Source organism: Chenopodium album, chromosome 5, assembly GCF_948465745.1.
Source record: "Chenopodium album chromosome 5, dcCheAlbu1.1, whole genome shotgun sequence".
Classification (NCBI taxonomy): Eukaryota; Viridiplantae; Streptophyta; class Magnoliopsida; order Caryophyllales; family Amaranthaceae; genus Chenopodium; species Chenopodium album.
In genome coordinates, this window is record NC_137838.1 from 68,347,559 (window position 1) to 68,369,263 (window position 21,705).

A 21,705-nucleotide genomic window follows, 5' to 3' on the forward strand; every position below is an offset into this window, starting at 1 on the left:
GTCCGCTTGTCCCCGGGCGTGGACTGTAGATGGTCCGCTTGTCCCCGGACGTGGGCTGTAGATGGTCCGCTTATCCCCGGACGTGGGTTGTAAATGGTCCGCTTGTCCCCGGACGTGGGCTGTTGATAAGACCCACAAAATAAAATTTGCCAAGGGACTCGTATATACTGTGATTGACTTGACCAACTGACTTGACCAAGTTTGACTTGACATGACATGACAGGTGTATGACTTGTGATTGTGTGTGTCTTGAGTTAGTGTGTGCACTGATACAAGCAATTAAAAATGCAAAAGCAAAAATTTTCCGTCATTTTTGTCATGAGTGGAGGGTATCGACTTTCTCCCGAGAAAGAAAGGCGTGAAAAATGAAGTTTTGTTTTTGAACTTCCTCAAAATAAAAGTCATGATAAGAAAAGGGAAGAAGTTTTTAACTTTCTTGTTGAGCAAGACAAAATGAATCACATGATTTTCTTCTTGTCATATTAAACTGCCCGTCTTGAGTATAATGTACGCATGATGTATGTTCTTAGGCTAGAAGGCTAAGGACAATTACATCATGTGACACGATAGATGAATGAACTTAGGTCATGGAGCTAAGCCTCATATATGGTGTAAAGAAGCGATCTTGAACGTCACTTAGGTCTTGAAGCTAAGCACGCATATAGATGAAATGATTGATGAGTATTGCATAATGAATGTTGCTTAGGCCAAGGAGCTAAACACGATATGCGATGCATGAAACAATGAATTTTGCTCAGGTCAGGAAGCTAAGCAAGTATACAATGTTTCTTCTAATGAATGTTGTCTTGAAAGATGATGAAGCATGCAGAGTGTTGAAACAAGATTTCATGAAAAAGGGTTCTTAAAGGGAAAGATCATATGGATATGGATATGGATGTGTGAGTGAAGTGTGTGAATGTGATACTAAGGCTGGCTGCAAAGGCTATGGTGATGGAAATTTATGTGAGAAGAGTCAAAATGGTGACTCTTTAGGCTGGATAGGCTATATGATGTGGGATCAAGCCCCCAAGTCTAGCTCTAGATGGATAGGGTCATAGGATTAAGCATTGGATATTCTTTGACGCGATCATGCATATGAATGTGGCCGCACCTCAATGTGAGGTTGCCTACGTACCCGTTAGGAATCAGGCCAAACGTAGCTCTAACCGAACTTTGCACAAGTGTATGTACACCTCAAAGAGGTCTCTCAAGGGTTGTAATATGGTTAAGTTGATGGTTTAAAGAAAAAAAGGGTACAAGGCTCAAGACCCGAGAGAATCCCCAAGATGTTTAATTGTGAATTTGAAAATTTTGAATTTTGCAAGTTTATTTTCAATATATATTTTTTGCTTTGATTATTTTTTTATTCTTTTTTCCATTCTTGTGAATCAATGTAGGAAATCTCAGATCATGCGGTCCATCACTCACTTAGCATTCATGTTTCTCAGGCATGGTACCAAGCACTCGATGAGAGACGCAATTTGAGACATGTTCATATCGGAGACATTGGAACACTTGCCTTTAGACATTGTTTTTTTTATTATTATTATTTACTTATTCTTTTCCCCCTTTTTTTTTATTATTTTTAATTTGAACTTGCTTTCTGACTGTTACACAAATTGCACACCTTCCCGTCCCAGGGTTAAGTGAATGTGGGTTGAATAAATAAGGTCAATCGTTAGACGAGGCTCAAAGTGGTTGACGAAGAAATGGATATGTGATTAAATGGTTAATAGGGATTGACAGGGTTCCAAAGGTGCCTCAAGTCATTGGTGTACCTTGTGTTTAGTTAGGTAATTGATTATTAATTTTTTTTTTTTTGCTAATCACATGATCGAATATAAGAAAGAGATGCTTATTTATGAAGAAGATAAGAAATGTGACACATAGACACATGGATAAGGAGAACCTATGCTAGACTTTTTAGGGGGAACGGTTTGAAACAAAAAAAAAAAAAAAAAACATGAAATCTTGGTGAGAAGCTTGCATCGTACTTTGTCTTCATGGCTGTTTATGAGTTACTTCTAGCTGCCTGCTGAGGAAAATAGTTTCTTGTTGTTTATGCTTTGATTGGAAGAAAAGAAGGAAGGAGTGACGTTCCCCTTATTCTTCCAACTATTGCCTAGTTATTTTAGACTCAAGTACTATGTAAGGAAGAACTCACTTAATGCATTCACTCAATACTCGGATTGAAAAGGAAGAGTGTATGAAACGATTTTGAAAACTGATGGAAAATACTCCACTCATTCCTATTACGACGGAAAACGATGCATGCATGGTCCTAGTATACGATCATAAACAATATAGTGCATTACTCGAAGACAAAGTGTGTGCAATGACTCAACATGTGTGATTAGGTGAGTTTATTAAGACTCGTGGTATGATCGCATGGCTAGACATGAGGACGTTGTGAAAAACAAAGGACCTAATGACCAAATAGCACGGAAGACTAAAAGACAAACTAACTTGATTAATTTTGTCCGATTTTAATGTTTATGCTATTTACTAGGTGAAAACGGTCCATTGGCAATTGTTAGTCATAAATAAGATCAACCACAATCAAAGACAAAGAACACATGTTAAGGTTAACACAAAAATCGATCACAAGAAACTAGGAAGAGGACTAGAATTCTAGAAGAGTTATGACTCATGGGTATATAAAAAAAATAATAAATAAATAAAATCTATAATCCTATGTTATACGAGTTGACACGGATTAAATGACTTTGCTAAGACTAGCTGGACATGATTTTTTTTATAAAAAAAAAATAAAAAATAAAAAAAGGTAACGCTAAAAAGACATCTAAACTGGATAGAATGTAGTATATCGGTTATAACTTTTGATCTGTGACTCTGATTTGGACGAAACCAACTCTAAATCAAAGATAACACTCGGGGCTACAGATCCATAATTGGCACGACACATAACTCTTTCTAGAACTCCGGCTATGACCAAAACAAGTTGACTCTTGTGCAGGATACAGGAATAAAAATCCGAGTTGACTCAAATTTAAAAAAAAAAATCTATGACTCGACTCTAAAAAAATAAATAAAAAGGGTTTGATTAAAAAAAAGTCAATAAAAAAAAATGCACATATAAGCATATTGTCACGCATGATGCAATGAAATTCGCAACCTAAAGTCAAGTTCTATGTTCGACTATGGTCAAGCTTTTGGGTGTCAAAGGGTACCATGGTTAAGAGTTTGGACACGTTAGCAAGGAAGCCTCCCTTGAGGGTGTATGCCAACAGGAGGCTCCGCGAGCTCGTGATGAAATCGAACTCGACTCCATGGTTTGGGTGGATTTAAAAACTCGGATGAACCCTTATTGTCATGAACGTTTTCGGGTTGATAGAGCATAAATCCCCTGGGCTAGCCACATACGTAGAACACGTACTATTGTGGCAAAATAGGTAACCTAAAAAGGCATATGCATATGTGACAATGCCAATTAAATTGCAGGAATACAATTCAAGAATCTTTCAAGTCTCATCCACTCATCTCAATTAAATACCGATCACTCAAATCGATAAATAACCAAGAATCCTCCCCAGTGGAGTCGCCAAATTGTAGGCGTCGCTCGAAGTGCGCCTACGTTAAAAGCATGTGATGAATATGCTTGGCACTCATAGGAAGTGGGAATTGACATAATACGATTAGGGACAAGGAAATTAGGGAGCCGCAAACAAGTTTTTAAGGAACTTGTAAACCGTTCACGGATCATAAAAGACAACCACGAATAAGGGACTATGATAGGCAACAACGATTGACTCATGAAGGTTACACCCCATTCATAATCCATGAGATTACTAACTCCATATGGTTCGGAACCACGAAAGGAGGATCGGGGATGATGGTACGAAGTGAGTCATGGAGTCACATTCGCTCGTATTGGCCTCTACTCGATTCTTATTGTGAAAAGTGATTCCTGCGATCTCAAAGGCATACAAACAAAATATTCAATTTGCTCCAAACTATTATCAAGATAAATTGGTTGAATATTAATGCAACACATAATTCTAAAATATTAGTGATCACTTGATTAAACGATAAGATTAAAAGGAACCTAAACCGGTAGTCCAAATTATCTTATTAGGCATGATTTTCAATTATATATTCCCTTTAAAACATGCAATGTGGTGATCAATAATAATAATAGAATAAACATTAATATTGGAAGCAATTTAACAATAATAGCGTAGTCAAATCAAATATAAAATAACCCTAATCATGATACTAGCAATATTAAAATAAAATACGAGTAATTAAATTAATTAATTAATTACTCACATTCTGCGCGTTCCTTTAAATTGCTACATCATGAATAAACTGTTAGTAACTTCAATAAAAATATAAATCAAATGAAAATTAAATTAAAGTAGAGTTAATTTGGTCCAAACCCTCAGTTAATTCTACCTTTCACGCCTTGGTTTAAGTATAGAACTTTGGGTAAAGTATGGACTCCTTGGAGTGCTTAAGGAAGGAATGAAAGAATAGGGAGGCTAGTGTTTTAGGCTAAAAATGGAGAAGAGAATTATTTTATGATCAAACTTGTTGATGATTGGAAAAGGGGAGATATGACCTCTATTTATAGAGAAAAAAGAAGGTCGAAGAATCAAGAAAAGATAAGAATTCGAATCGGATAAAACTCTTGCGATAAACAGCAGTTTTTGCGGTTTTTGTTTTTATCATATCTTTTGATCCGGAAATTGGAAAAAGATGAATAAGATATTGTTAAAAAGCTCTTGAAGTCTACTTTCTAACCCAATTAAAATAAGATTAAAATATTTTGTAGAAAAAAAGATATAGCCGAAATAGTGAGACGATGTCAGTTTTGGGTAGAGTTTGACATTTTATTCATATCTTTTTCGTTATAGCTCGGAATTGATATTATAATATACAATTGGAAAGATAATTTCAAGGGATATCCAACCATATAAAATTTGGATAAAAACTATGAGGCACGAAAATAATATCTGTCTATCTTTGAATGTCTTTCAATTCGGATAGAAATAGGATATTAAAAAAAGGAGTTTTATTCAATTTCAAACTCTTTAATCTTATCTTTTCAAAAAGGATAATTAGGATCTTTTAGAAACTTGTAGAAGCTTCCAATTAATCCTAATTGGTTTAGGAATGGGATTAAATAATTTGGACCCTCCACATGATCATTGGGTCGTAGGTAAGGTGGGCTTAGGTTCGGTTTGGGCTAGTTTAATATTTTGGCCATAACTTATTCGTTATAACTCGGATTTGGGATTATAATATATCGTTGGAAAGCTCTTTTCTTTTCAAGCCCCATCCAGCTATTCAATCATTGAACCCGGATTATGGACCAAAATAAACTAGAATAAACGCTTTTATTAAAAGGACACGAAATGAATGATTTTAAAGGACACGAAATGAATTATTTTGGGTTTAAAGGCACAAAAAGAGAAAAATAAGTTATGGTTTGGGGAAATGGGCTAGGAATTGGGTTGGTTTATGAAATGGAAATATGGATTTAAGCACTCCAAGATTAAATACTCAACCCGAGCAATAATGGCGGTGAAAGGTCGTTCATCATCGGGTTTGGTTTTGGGGAGACATTTTTAGGTGTCTACAATGGGCTAACTGGCGTACCAAGGAACCCAAAATTGCTGAAAGAGGTTGAAATAACTGCTCTGAGTGGCTGAGCGTTCTGTCGCCGTTGCAATGCCTCTAGCGCCGCGATTTGGCTCTGTTGCCAGACGCTGGGATCTAGCGCCAGGCGCTGAAATCTGTTGCTAGACGCTAGATGTTGTTGTCTGGCGCTGGAGTCGGGTCTTCCCTATTGTGCTCTTGCTGCCACTGGGATGCACCTGTATTTATCTTTGACTATAAGACTTTACAATTTCTTTCTTTATTTTAGGGTTGACATAAGGTTTAATGTCGCTTGACTCATTGACTTGGCACGACTCAAGGTATAAACTTGACTCGATGTGATTGACTCGAGGTTGACTCGACTCGAAGTGAAATGACACGTGTAACTCATGACTCGTGTGTGCATTGTATTATGATTGTGCGACTCGAAAATGCAAAAAAAAAAAAAAAAAAAAACAAACAAACAAAAATTTTCCGTCATTTTTGTGAAGGGTACCGACTTTCTCCCAAAAAAGAAAGACGCGAAAAAGAATCGAAGTTAAGTTTTTCGAAGATGCATTTTAAATGAGCTTAGTCAAATGTTGTTTGATACTATATCTCAAGGTGCAAGGATTAATCCATCCTAGGCTATCTCAATTGCTGACTCAATGATGAAATTATTTGGGTAACTTAGGTACGGAGGCTAAGCACTTCATACTTCGTGATGCAATGACAATTATGATTGATGAGTGATGTTGATATGACAAGGCATGCTTCAACGTTGTGTTAAGATTCAATGACAAAGGGTTCCTAATGGAAGGTATATTCGGTTATGTATCTGTGCAGTGTGTGAAAGTGACACTAAAGTTAGGCCGCAAGGGCTAAGTGTGTGGAAAGGTATTATATTTTAAAAGAGTATAATGGTGGTGACTCTTAGGCTAGGTAAGCTAATGATGTAGGGATCAAGCCCCCAAGTCTAGCTCTACATGAATAGGGATGAGCACAGGGGATCCCTTGATATGATCATTGTCTGTGGATGTGAATATGAATGCATGTTTATTACGGACGCACCTCGATGTGAGGTTACCTACGTATCCGTTAGGAATCAGGCCGAACGTAGCTCTAGCCGAACCTCACACAAGTGTGTGTATACCTCAAAAAGGTCTTTTTAAGCGTTGTAACGTGGTTAGGCTAAAGGTTGAAGAAGAAAGGGATAAAAGCTCAAGACCCTAGATAAGCCCCCAAGGTGTACAACTTTGCTTTTGGAAATTTGTATTTTCATGCTTGAGGTTTCTCACTTTTTTTTTTTTTGCTTTATTTATTTTTTTCTCTCTTCTCTTTTTTCTTGCTTTTGCATCTTTTTATTTTTATAAGTGTGGGCAATCCCGATCGTGCGGCCTATCACTCACTTGGAATTCATGTTTCTCAGGCACGGTACCGAGCACTCAATAAGAGACGCAATCTGAGACATGTTCTTATTAAAGACATTTTCATATCAAAGACATTGGAACACTTGCGCTTTTGTACACTTTTATTTATTTTTTGCTATTTTATTTATTTGCGCTATTTTAATCTTTTGATATACTCAAGCTTTGGTTCTTTAAAAAAATGCATAAGTTGCACACCATCCCATCCTAAGCTTAGGTAGATATAGGTTGAAAGACAAAGGGTCTATCGTTAGACGAGGCGCAAAGTGGTTTATCAAAAAAGGATTGCATATTTGAAGGGTGAGAAGTGATATGATGTGGCTACAAAGGGTGCCTCAAATCATTGGTATACTTTGTGCTTAATTCAACATGGATTTTTATTTTTATTTTTTTTATTTTTTTTTAAAAGTAATGAAATGATCATATGAAAGAAAATAAATGCTCATTTTTATTAAAGGAAAAGAAATAATGATCCCACAAAATAAATCTAAGGGGAATAAAAAGGTGCCTATGCTAGACTTATTGGGGAAAGGGTAAATAAAAAAATAGAAAAAAGATCATGAAATCTTGTCGTTGAAGCTTGCGTCTTGTCCCTTGGCTTATCATCACTTGGTGTTTTTGCTGACTGAAGGTATGACCCCTACCTTGATGGTACTTGCAGCGTACAATTGGGTTCCAACTAGGAAATCTCTTCTTAAGTGGGGGATCTTGAATAGCTTCTTTGAGTTTCCAACACTCCTCAGTGTTGTGACCCTTTCCTTGGTGATATTTGCAGTGCTTATTAGGGTCCCACTTGGGTGGCCTGGCTTATGGAACTGGATCTTTGATGGGCCCTATGGGCATGACTAGTCCTTTATGGTGTAGCTTTTCAATAGTTGTTTCATAACTCATACCAAGTGGAGTGAACACTCTTTTCGACCTTGGGATTTGTGATTTAGAGGCGTTCGTAGCATGTACTTCATTAATGGGAGAGGAAAAAGAAGGATGGTCGTTCTTCTTTCCTCTCGCACTATTATCTTTCTGAAGGTCATCTTCAATGTCAATGCCTATATTATACACATCCTTGAAAGTATTCAAGTTGTGTTGGTATTTTAAGTGCTTTGAATACTTCTCTTGGAGATTCTTGATAAACATTCTCACAGATTCTTTTTTGGTAGGAACCTTGACCGTATTAGCAGAAGTTTCCCTCCATTTGTTGAAGAAAGAAGTGAACCCTTTGTTTTCTTTTTGTTTTAACATCTCAAGTTGTCTGTGGTCTGTTTCATCTTGAATGTTGCACTTATATCTATCTATGAAAGCATTTGTTATCGACTCCCAAGAAGAGGTTTTCTCTTTGTCAAAGGAAAAGAAACATTGTTGACAATCGCTCTCAAGAGATAAAGAAAACAAGGAATGAAAGACTTTCTTATCAATCCCCTTAATGTTCATTATAGTTTCAAAAGCTCTTAGATGAAAGTAAGGGTTATCTTTTGCCTTGAATTTTGGGATGTCGTTGGCATTGAACTTATGCGGAAAAAGTTCCTTGTCCAGCGAGACCCCTTGTGAACTAGTGCCCTGAAATTTATAGTCACTAGATAGCTTGCTCAAGCTTTCTTGCATAAGGTTCATTTGTTGTTGCTTCACAGGATCATCAATTTTGAGGGTTAAAGCCTTCAATGCTTCATTCACGATAATCAATTGATTCCTAAGTTCGTTGACTTCTTCTTGAGTTGCCATTATCTTCTTAGCTTTCCTCTTTTGACGAATCGGTTCATCAAAAAGTAAGACTTGAACAAAGGTGTTGTCCTTGATTAATTGTCCTTCTCTTCTTGACCAAGTACTGTGGAAAAGGAAATTAGGGATATTTGACTCAACTCTATTCAACATTCATAGATGAAAGAAGGTAGGAAGAATGAAGGTCTTGATGTGAAGAAAAATGATGTAGATGGAGGGATATGAAGAAATTAGGAATAGAATGTACCCCCAACTCAAATGACGGAAAACTGACTCATGCATGAACCTAAGACATGGTCATGGTGACATGTACAAAGTGTGTGTTAAACTAGTGAGTGTAGGTGACATGTTAAGACTCGTTTCATGACCATGTGGCTAGACTATGTGACTAGACTCAAGCAAACACTAAGTTAAGACTTCACGTATATGCATTTAACTGGACAAGCTGTGGTATTTTAGTCATAACTTTTGATCTGTGACTCTGATTCTGATGAAACCAACGCCAAATTAAAGATAAAACTCGGGGCTACAGATCCATAGGTTTTAAGACTCGTAGTTCTTCCTATAACTCTGTCTATGACCAAAACAAGTTGACATTTGTGCAGTATACGGGAATAAAAATCCGGGTTGACTTAAAGGAACTATGACTCGACTTAAGGCATATTTATTAGCTCAAATTAATTAATCAATTAATTAAGCAAAGTCCTTTAGTTATTAATTAGTTTATTTAGTCTTAACACAAGTCAAACAAACAGTTAGGAAAAATCACATAGAGTATGCACAACAAATAATGCACAATTAGTTAAGTAGGCACAATATGATGCAATGAGTTTCCAACCTAACCATGGCTCTAGTTCTCTAAAGTTCGGGATATGGGTTAGTCAAAGAGGTTCCATGGTTAATTGTCCGGATGCAACGCGCGGAAGCCTAACCGTGAAGGGTTGGCGCGAGTGGATGGGACACCGCGAGTTTAGAAAAACTCGCTTCCATGGTTTGGTGAATTTAACATTCTCGGATGTACCCTTTGTTACTCAGAGCGTTCAATCAGGTAGATGGAGCATGAATTCCCAGAGGGTTATTTCCATATGTAGAACACATATGGGTTTCAGAAAAGTGAGAAAAACTCAATCAGGAAGTAGGATCAAGCAAATAGTGCTAAAAACTGGTCAAAATTGGAACGCATATTTCTGGCTCGGTATTGGAAGAACTTGGCGCCAGCAAACATAGGCCAGCGCCACTTTTTGCCTTTAGCGCCTGGCGACAGAGGTTGTCGCCTGGCGCTAAAGTCAAAACATTGGCGCTAATCTTTGTTCGCTGACGCTAGTTCCTACATGCCTTAGCAGCTTTCTGTGCTCGATAAAATTTTCCAGTTTCGCGCAGCATTATTTCGATCCTAGTTGTGAAAGATATTTCTCAAATTTCCTACGTGTAAAATCCTATGTTTTAACGCATTACGGATGGTCTTTCCAATGAGATCTTTTTTATGCATATGTCAATAATGTTAATCAAAATTACGCACATGAAATATTTAGAACTTTTCGAGTCTCATCCACTCATTCTAAATCATTGCCGAAATAAATTTCAGGAATGAAAATAAAAATCCTCTCCAGCGGAGTCGCCAAAAACTGTAGGGAATATTTCAAGAATTAACCCCTAGCTTGAACCCCACTGTGATCATACACTAAAGTACGGTGGCGTCCAAACAGAAAGAAGATAGAGCAAAAGAGTCACCAACAAGTTTTAGGATCTTGTAAACCGTTCACAGGGTGAAGGTTACACCCCTTAACGATCCATGAGATCGTCAACTAAAATATGTCTTGAACCATGACTGGTAGTTCGGGGATGAAGGTACAAATCCAACCTAAAAGAGATTGAACCTACCCTAATAATAGGCCTCTACTTTATTCTTATCGTATTCATGTGCGCTTTCTGACTAACATGCAATCAATAGGATTAGCCCTAAATCTGTTTATCTATGTTGGTTGAGTATTAATGCACAAACAAGACTATTATTGGCGATCACTTGAATTATAATCAAATTAACCCTAAACAAGATTATTAATTATCTTATTAAGCGTGATTACAAGTACAAATTCTCATTAAACATGCATAAAAAGGCGTGATCAAGCAATAACAATAAATATAATCAAGCAACATGATAATAACAATAACAATTATAACAATTAAAATAATCATGTTAAAGCATAATAGTAATAGCAAGATCCTAGGCATGATATTAACAAGATTAATAACGAACCCTAGCATGTCACTAAACAATAAAGATAAAAGCTTTAACCCTAACATGATACTAACATGAATATTAGGAAAGAAATAAAAGGCATCGCAGGAATCACAATTGTCATATTTGATATTAGAAATTATAGTTATTACCCTAAACATGATACTAGGAATCATTGTTGTCATTCAAAACATCAAGCATCCTAACATGATACTAGGAACCATAATAACAACCTGACATGATTTCTATATCATAATATCAATAAATCAATTAAAGCATTTACTTGGATGCCTCGTATCTCTTTCTAATAACAAAATACACGCGTTAATAACTTCAAGGAACATAATAAATCAAACAATTAAATTAAATAATTGAAAGAGAGATTTGGGACCAAACCCTCAGAAATTAAAACCTTTCACGTCTAGGGCAAAGACAACTTCGAACTTGGTTAGGTGTTTCTAGATCTTGTGAATGCGGAATTTTGTATGAGAAAAGCTAGTTTAGAAAAGAGAGATGAGAAAGATTAAGAGAATCTTGAAGAGAGAATAAGAAAACTAGAGAGTTTATGAGATTTTTGATGGAAATTGATGAGAATTGATGATTGAAAACGGAGGTTTTAGGAGGCTATTTATAGAGAAAATCAGTCAGACGGAGAAAAAACAAATCAGAGTTTTGAAGAGAATAAAATAGATTAGCGCCAGACGCTAAGGCTAGCGCCAGGTGCTAATCCTGTCGTAAGGCGCTAGAAATTAATTTCACGTGTTTTCTTAATTTTGATAAAAATTAGCCGTACAGAAGGGAAAATTCGAATTTTTCTTAAAAACAAAAACACTTCTTTTATTCTGATTAAAACTCTAAAAAGTCAACTAAAGTCAATTTATCAATGGTAATTAAATTAGGAATGAAAAGAACCTTCTAGAAGAATCTAGAAGACCAAAATCAATTCTAATTGCATTAGGAATTATAAATCAATAATAGGCCCTCATCTAGATCATTGGACCGCACATAAATATCAAACCAGGCCCAGTTTAGTAATTTGACCATAACTTCCTCATTATTCATCGGAATTGGGCTTATAATATATTGTTGGAAAGCTCTTTTCAAACCCCATCCAACTACACTATTATTGGACCCTTGCTATGGACCAAACCAAACTGAATTGGTTGTTTTCTTAAAATAGGTTTTCAAAAACAGAGAGAAAGAAAAGAATTAAAAATTATCCGCAACACTAGACTTTCCACACTTTCACTTCATTCGATTATGATTCGACATGAAAGGTACTTATCACTGGGTTTGGTTTTGGGGAGACACAAATGGGTGTCTACATCAGTCATTCACTAAGCCTAAATTTTGGACTCGGTTTCCCTATTTGACCTAACGTTGTAACGTGTGACCTCATAGGATCCATTTAGTTGACATTGGTTTCACCCAATGATCAATATGGATCTCTAGCAAGATGTAAAGAAAAAGAAGGATAATTAGAATCTGTAAAGCTTTTAAAACGAGTTGGCCGCTGCACTATGGCAGGATAAGAAAAAGAAAGATATTGTAATGTGAGGTAAGAATAGTTGGCCGGCTGGTCGCTGCACTCTAGCCATGTCGATCAAGCCTGAGTGATCAGCCATGAATGCTAGCTTAAATTAGTCCATTTGTTCGTGCAATCGAACGTGAAAGCAACATGAAATAAATCATGTAGCTTTCTTACTCGGTCGAGGCAGATGGGTGACAACAAACCTAATGACTTTATCTCTTCTTGTGATTTAATTTGTAGCCTGCGTTGCAACTCCCATAAATAAGGCTTGTTTATGGCTGTTATTTTTTTTTTTACTTTTTATTTCTTATTTATTTTACAGCAACGAAATCTTTTTCCCAAAATTGTGAGTTATTTTCTTTATTTTGATAACTATCTTTGTTGGGGATGATACTTGTATGCTGTATATACCCTTTAAAATTCACTATACTGATTGTTTTACATTTTCTTGGAACATCTTCAAACAATATACACAACAAAATAGTTAAATGCAACTTAACTATTTGAACAAATTTAAGTTTATGTGACTCCAAACTTTGATCCCAGCCAAAATTGTCCGGCCTTTGATTAAGAGTAGTGTACTTTGTTAACCTTAGTTAACGAGTCGACAAATTGAATACAATTGAGCACCCATATTGTCGGAGTATGTAATGCAAGGGGAGAGGTTTGCTCTTCTTTGGCCAAAGAATCATTATATTGTACAACAATCTAATGCAAGGTCATGTGCCAAATACTACACGATCAAGTGATGTATATGGTCTTGTGCCCTATATGTACTACACGATCGTGTGATAACCCTTGCATACAAACTTATCTACACAACCATATGCTCTCTTCTACATGATCATGTACTACATCATATAATAAGACTTTAGTGGGCCTCGCCCAATCGAGCTCAGCTAGGGCATGATAAGTGGGTCTCGCCCAATCGAGCTCAGCTGAAAAGGTCACGGTTTAGATTTAACCATGGGGACCTTATAATTACAATTAAATGCTTATTCATTAACACGAATTTCTAGAAATCCTAAACACTTTATACACAAACCTACCCTTTGTGATCAGAACTGTTCTTATAGCAATTCCATCTTTCGTGTTCAAGTATACTAAAACGAAAGAAGTTGTGTTAGAAGTTAGCTTAGGGCCGGGTAGAATACGTCATTAGCATACATGTACCGATTGTGGCGTAATTCTCTGATGCAGTGGATTATGTTCCACGACATATCTATTTTTGAGATTGCTAATAAATATTTTCCCTTTCACTATCCTTATTTTATCATAATCAACACTTATTTAACCAAAACTGGTAGCGCCTTTAAAGTCAGTGATATTAACACGACACACTGAATATCATCAGATCATCGTTAGGTGATGCATGGTTGTTCTTAATTGGTGATGATGCATGGTGATTTATCCTTGACTATTGTAATAGATTTATCCTTTAACTTTTGTAATAGATTTCTCTTTTATTAATTATTAACTATTTTAATGAGCAGGCCCAGGTTGATATCAGTTATAAACGACAACTGTTTATCTCCATGGAAGAATTGTAAATAAACGGTGTTGGTTTTCGTGCTGAGCAATAAAATATTATTATGTCCCACAAGAGTTCTGACGTCCAGCACTTTTGATACAAAAAGTGCATTTCACTCCGTTACTTTACTTTCCGTCTACATTAACCCAGCTAAACCCAAGGTAATTTAGGCTGAGTTAAGGTTTTACCGCTGTAAAAGTTAAAAAACTTGTGAAATGGACTAGGGTCATCTTTGATTCCAGGAGAGAAAAAATAGAAATCCAAGCTCACATTACACATAACATGAAAATGAAGGTGGGTTATAGATCTGGTGGCTTTGAGTAAATTGATTTTCAAATCCATGCCTTTTCGCGATCAGTTGGGTTGGTGTCGTGGATTGTAGGTTGTGATATCTCTTCATAGCGCGATTTTGTTGCTTCATATAAGGTATGTATTTTCGAATTTTTTGCTTCGAATCTGAAAATTCCTAGTTTAATTCAAATTTTAAACTCTGTACGACTGCAGAAAATGACCATCTGGAAATTTAGATAACAACAATGAGTTACATTGTGTCTCAGATCTAAATATTTAGATTCGTGTTGCAGTAGTTCCTTACTTTGACTTTGCCAGGTTTAATTTAAGTGTTATGATGACTTATTTGTCTTATAAATTATTTTCTAAGGCATGTGGTAAATTAGTTGTGATAAATTACTTTTTCTTATATTATTTTGTGAAATGGTGTATTGATTGTGGCTTTTTTTTTAGACAAGAATTGTTTTTTGATATAAAATTGATTGTGGCTTGTTATTTGTAATTGCTGATAATTTTGTTGGTTTATTAATACATGAGAAAAATTAGTTTATGTAGGTAATTGCTTGAAAAAAATTATTGTTTGTGGTTTATTGTTCTAATGTAGTCGATAATTTAATTGGTCAGTGGATGAGCTTTCTATAAGAATCGGGATTTACTCGTCGGTTTATGGAGTTAATTATGTTGATTAATTTAATTTTTTATTATCATTTTGTGATAAGGATTATTGTTTGTAATTGGTGATATTTTAGGTGGTTAGTAATACATGTGGAGAATTAATTTTTGTATATAATTTTGGGCAAAAGATTATTGTTTGTTTAACATTTAGGTGATAATTTAATTTGTTAGTTGATACGCTATCTATTTACGGTCCTGCTGTTTTATTTGTTAGTTGTTGTCTGTTTCAAACAAGGTCTAGTGTCCTAATTTATTTTTTTTATTGTTCCAGATGTCTTCCATTGATCAAAATGATGGATCTGATAATATAACATCAAATGTTAGTGAAGTTAATTGTGTTAGTCTTGATGATGACCTGATGCCAAATATAGCTTCGGACTCATACCCTGGGTCTTCTGATTATGATTATGTGGATGATGAGGGCGTGCGATTGAGGTTGAATCCAATGTCTCCTAGTGTAATTCCATGTAGTCCTCAGGTAGTGTACAGTTCCCCAATTCAGACTGTACATACTGTGCAGACCGTGAAAACTGTTGTGTCAACAAGCAATCCAGTGCCCCTTGTAGAACCACCGGAGGAGGGTATGGTGTTCAAACGCTGGCAGGACATTAAGGTGTACTTCAAACAATATGCACAATAGCACGGATTTGGTGTTAGTAGAGTTCAAGGTGCATATAATCCGAAAACCAAAGAGCGTCGGGCTACTTGGAAGTGTGAATGCTGGGGTCCCCTGGACATGAGGGCGCAAAGGGAGGCCAAGAAGCGGGAGAAGGCAATGGATGTCTCTGGAACAGAGGGCAATGTCAATGGAGTTATAGGGCAAGATGAGCTGAAAAAAGGCCTGGGAAAATCCAAAAAGTGTGAATGTTAGGCAAATATTTATGCGAGTGTTGACCGCAATGGTGATTGGGTGATTAGATCTGTGGACCTTAAACATACTGGGCATAACCCAACCCCTGGGAAAGCAAGCCTAGTTAAAGAGTATTGAATGCAGAATTATACATCATCGGTTTGTAAAAAGTTAATGAATTATTACGAGGAGGGTGTTACTGTTACGCAAATTAATGGCTGCTTATCACATGAAAAGGACAAACTTCCGAATGTAAAGGATTTGCAACATGAGGTGTACAAGGAGAGGATATTGAAAATGGTGGGAGGGAACACTGTAGCTATGATGCGGTATTTCGAAAAAATGCAAGCCGATAACCAAAACTTTTACCATGCTCATCGTTTGGATGAAGAAGGGCGGCTTAAGGATGTTCTTTGGGTTGATGCAAGGAGCCGGGCTGCATATGAGAAATTCGGAGACGTTGTGTGCTTTGATGCGACCTATTTGACGAACGAGTACGAGCTCCCTTTTGTAATCTTTGTAGGTGGCAATCATCATGGACAGTCAATTCTTTTGGGGTGTGCTCTTGTGTCGCATGAGACTACTGAAACCTACGGTTGGGTCTTTAAACAATGGCTTGCATGTATGAGGGACCGACCCCCATCAGGAATTCTGACCGACCAAGCAGCGGCAATGAGGAAACCACTTGCTGAAATCATGCCTTCAACTCGGCATAGGTGGTGCATATGGCACATAATGAAGGAGTTCCCCGAGAAGCTTGGCAAATACAAGTTGTAAGTTTTTACCGTCTTTTTTTTATGCTCTGAATAATTTGATAAAGAATGTAATGGCTTCCATCCTAATGGTGTTTTTGTTGGGTCTGTATGGTCCCACTGTTTAGTTGTACTTATTTTTTCTACCTACATGTCCTCCAACATTGCTAAATGAACTCTTATTCACAGAGGTCTTCTAATTGTATTCAATATTCTAATTTTTCATTTCGTATTGCATTTAGGTTGTCCTTCTTTTTTTTGTGTTTTAGTCTGGCCTTATAATTGATCATATATGGCTGGAGATACAACTTCGAAGTGACATAATTGTATTTGAATTTGCTGGTTTTGTCTTTGATCATTCAATTATAAGGAAGTGTAGGCAGTTGTTTAACTACGCAGTTAGGGTTATAGTACATCTCATTGGCTTATATGGTGATTGTAATTTGTCCTCATTGTTGTGGGGTTCTTAGAAGTGTTGTTGAGGGTTATACGAAGTCTTTTTTAGGAGCATGTTCATAGCTTTTTTATCTTAATTTTGTCCTTACATTCTGTAGGTATTTTCTTTGTGGTTAAATGCTTTGATGCTTCTGGTATAATATCATGATTTGGTGTTAATGGCATTGGAAATTATAGACATGATGAGTTAAACAGTCAAATGCATGCCCTTGTTATGCACATTACTTAGGCCATGCTTTAAGTTCTGCTGAAGGTAGTATTATGAGATGTCAATTATGTTGTTGATGATTTCAGTTGTGTTGTGTTAGGTACGATGAATTCAAAAGCCCTCTTAAGGCTATCGTTTACGAAAGCTTTACAATAGAGGAATTTGAGGGCCGGTGGTGTGAGTTGCTTAACAAATATGAACTCGAAGAAAATGAATGGCTAGCAGAATTGTACCATGAGAGGCATATGTGGGTTCCCGCATTCATGAATTAGCACTTCTAGACTGGTATGAAGACCACTCAAAGGGTGGAGAGCATTAACATTTTCTTTGATGGCTTTGTCAACCGGAAGACTAAGCTATATGAGTTTCCACAAAAGTATACAAGAGCAATGACCAAACGTGTGGAAGAAGAAACTGATGCCGATGCAAAATCAACTAAGTATGTTCGACGGCTGGTTAGTGGCTTCAAGCTTGAGATACTTTATCAGAAAATCTATACGGACGCCAAATTCCAAGAGATACAAAAGGAGTTGTCGAGAATGATGTACTGCTACGGGCGGGAGGAAAAGGTTATTGATGAACATAATGTCCACTACTACCTTGAGGATCGAGTGTGGGTTGTTCCGGAAGGAAGGAGCGAAGAGGTTATCACTGATATAAGGCGCATATATTGTGTGCGGTTCAACAAAGTTTCAAAAGAAGTGAGATGCGATTGCTGTAAATTTGAGACATTTGGGATCTTTTGCAAGCATTGCATATGTGTACTGGATCAGAATTTTGTGTTTGATATACCGGAGAAGTATATTTTGGAACGGTGGCGCAAGGATATAGTAAGGAGGCACACACAAGTTAAGGTTGCATATCATGATCTGTCAGACACAATGGAGTTTCAGAGGTTTAATAGAATAATGACCAAGTTTGAACCTATCTGTGATGAAGCATCGCTAGTTGATAATGATACTGTTGAGATGGTGCTAGCTTGTTTGTCTAAGCTCAAGATAGATGTTGCTGATTGGCGCAAGAAATTTGTCGAACAAAATAGTGTGCTGACCCTCCCTGGCACTCATTACCCCAATTCTGGGAAAGGATCTACCAGTAATTTGAAAACCCCATCATCAGTCACGAAAAGAACTCCCAAAAATGGTTGTCCAGTTGATGTAGGTGACCACGTGGCTACAGAACCTGTTGTTGAACTCAACCCTCTCTTACTTGACCCAAAAACCAATAAAAGGCCTCGTGGGAGGCCTAAAGGTTCTCGGAACAAACCCCTTTCCGAGACTGGCTACAAGGCCAGTAAGAAGACAAAGGTGCATTGATTTTGCTCATTTCACTATATTGTTTCAAATATCATTAGTTGTTTATTAATCCACTTAAGGGTGTGTCTGTTTCAGGGCAAGGATGTGCAGGCTACAGATGACACAGATGACATGGACATGGATATCCTTCTCAGAGATGTCCTTCCAAGGCTTGGTGCTCCCAAAGATGTGCCTGCTAATGTCGTGCCTGCCAGGGTTGTGCCTGCTAAGGTTGTGTCTGTTAAGGTTGTCCCTGCTAAGGTTGTGTCTGCTAAGGTTGTGCCTGCTAAGGTACGATTCGTTACATAACCTCATGTTTTGTAGCATTTTCTGGTGATCAATGCGATACAATGATTCTAAGTGTACAACGCCTTTTATTTGCAGCGGAAGCAAAAATGTGTCACCAGAATGAACACGCGGGGCAAGGCGGGGCAAGGCAAAAGCTGTGAAACTGGCTACATGCCATGAAGAAGAAGAAGAGTGTGTTGACGGATACAGCGATTCAATCATTTTCTGAACCAAGATTTTGCTACATTCTCTGCATTTAGTCTTATGTACCGGATAATATGTGCTACGTACTTACTCATTTTCTTGTTTATTAGGTTTGTCATAGTGTATTAGGTTCTCTATACGTCATTGCTTTTACGAACGTCTAACTACCAGAAACATCGGTTATGTCCGATTTATTAATAGGTGTTGTTACTGATTTGTCAGTGTAGGTGGTACGTCGTTTGTTTCATGAATGATGAACTACCAGAACATCGATTATGTCCATGTGTTTGTTGTATGTGTATTATTATATGTGTTGTACGGCTACACTATCTGTTATGACTTGGAGGGGTATCACATAATTCTGAGATAATGGCCTTGGCCGTAAGCATGCTTACTCTACTGCATAGCTTAAAAATAGAGTTGTTTGGTTTGGGTCTATTTTTTGAATGACATTTTTGTCACATAAGGTATGGGCTGGTTCAAAAATGGGCTAGTTTGGACTTTGTACAGGAGAGAGAAGGAAGAAGATAGGCAAAAATTGGGGTTACATGGCTGGTACAAAAATGGACTTATGTGGGCCAAAAAATGGGCTAGGATTTTGGAGTTTGGGTTTGAGGGGGTAACAAACATTCTTTTCCTCCTATATTACCAACTACTGCATAATTTGTCCTTTTTTTGCCTTCCCAGACAAATTTCAAGTTTTCACACAAAACACAGATTCACATATATTCCACAATAACATTACATAGGTGAACATTAGACATAAACATAATTTTACTACTATCACGGTAATTTGACTACTATCACGACAACATACTACATAACACATTACATAACACATAAACATGACATTAAACCATAACACATACATGGCAGTACTTCATAACACTTAAACATGACAATACTAACAACCACTTTGATTATAACAACGATTTTAATTATAACGACTGTGATACTTGTTGATTCCCATTTACTCGTTCCCATTTACTCGGAGTCCGACTCACGAACGCAGCGATGGTAGCGGATGTTTGGCTGTGCATACACAATCCCCTTGTTACGAATCTTAGCAGCTCCAATTGTCTGACTTGGGCTCAAAACCCTACACTGATTCATCAACACCACCTTCTTCGGATCAAAGTTAAAAGCCTCACCCCACATGTGGTAGATGTTACTCAGCTTGGTTTCCAGCCTGCCTTCAACCTTAACTTTCCTCGGGTTGTCGCTCACCGTCGTGATGTAGAACTTCTTGATCCATGCGTTCATGTTTGTTTCCGGATTCTGTAAAAGGGTTAACATAATATTAGGTTTGTGATGTAAAAGGATTAACACAACATTAAAATGGAGTAGTTCAAATAAAAACGAACAAGTAAAATGATTTACAAACCTTGTGACTTGCGTAGAGCATATTACCATGCTTCAGCCCAGCATAGCATGCAATGTCTTGCGGAGAGACAACCATTCCAGTCCTTGAATTGGTAAGCACCATGTCCTTCACACGACAGTCCACCTTGTCAGCATAGTCTCCGTAAACGTCTTTGAAATTCTGGTTTCCAATGAGGGCGTACATCACCCCTATGTCCCCAGGGTCGTTGCTGACATCAACAAGGTAGTGGACATTGAACCGTCCTATATTTGTCTTAGTTGGCCCGTAACCTTCGTCCAGCTTGAGAATGGTACCCTTACTATCAACCCTTTTCACCATGAGGTCATCCCTAGATGGTATGCCATCGAGGTCAACAATGACTTCATCAGGGTTGTTGTTGCCACAGTGTTTGGCTTTCAGTGATCCTTTCCCAACTTTTCTGCCACCCCACATCTGCCCAACCAATTTCAAGAGGGTGCAGTATGGGACATATGGTTGCCGGAAGACTGGGTTGTTGGGGTTGTGGAGTGTGTTAAAGGCATTGTTCCTTAGTGTTGAAGGCAGAAGACGGGTGGTTCTTTTTCCCCTCTTCTTCTTGGGTGGTGGTGGTGCAGAAGATCCACCAGGGTTGGCTTGGGAATCGGTTGGAGAGAGTAGGGTTAGCTTAAGAGTTGGCTTCATTTTCGTGGTGTATTTGGTGTTCAGTGGGTTTTTTTTTGGTACACCTCCACGTTACCAGTCTCCCTATTTATATACAAGTGGTTTTTAGGGTTCTGCATCAATTACTTATTATGAAATTAGTTTATAATATAATAATTAGTTAGATTACTAATGCTAGTGGGATAATGGGATAATATCACTTACTAAACTTATCATAGTAATATTAGTTTTTAAAAAATGTATAGATACTATACCTGAAAAGGATATGTTAAAATTATGAATTATCATGTTGAAATCCAAATTCATTTTCAAATATGTATACAATATCTTCACACAATGATAGCAAATCACTAATCTGCACAAATGGTAAAGTTATTTGTATTTCCTTTTTTGTGCTAACATAGAAATCTGAGAATCATTCTTGTTTGACCTCAAATTTGTGGTTTTACTTTGGGTTTTCCAGGTTTTTGGCTTTATTAGATTAGAGGTCACGATGGATTTGAAAGATGCATACCTATACAACAAGGTAGTATGTCTACTTTTTCATACAAGTACTAATGCTACAACATAGACGTTCTAATTGAGTCCTGTGACTCTTGGTTCATGAGTGTTTATAAAAGT

At 37.1% G+C, this 21,705-nt stretch overlaps 1 protein-coding gene and 1 pseudogene across 1 annotated transcript; both read left to right on the top strand.

The window, feature by feature from the left end:
* Window positions 1–14,322: 14,322 nt before the first annotated feature.
* LOC145630904 (protein FAR-RED IMPAIRED RESPONSE 1-like) lies at window positions 14,323–19,251 on the top strand. Its single transcript, XM_081683029.1, has 4 exons — window positions 14,323–14,468; window positions 15,280–16,631; window positions 17,375–18,581; window positions 18,666–19,251. The coding sequence occupies exons 3-4, from the start codon at window positions 17,562–17,564 to the stop codon at window positions 18,876–18,878; spliced, it is 1,233 nt and encodes a 410-aa protein (XP_081539155.1). The 5' UTR covers window positions 14,323–14,468; window positions 15,280–16,631; window positions 17,375–17,561; the 3' UTR covers window positions 18,879–19,251.
* On the top strand, window positions 16,033–17,546 carry LOC145633062 (protein FAR-RED IMPAIRED RESPONSE 1 pseudogene; annotated as a pseudogene).
* Window positions 19,252–21,705: the final 2,454 nt, after the last annotated feature.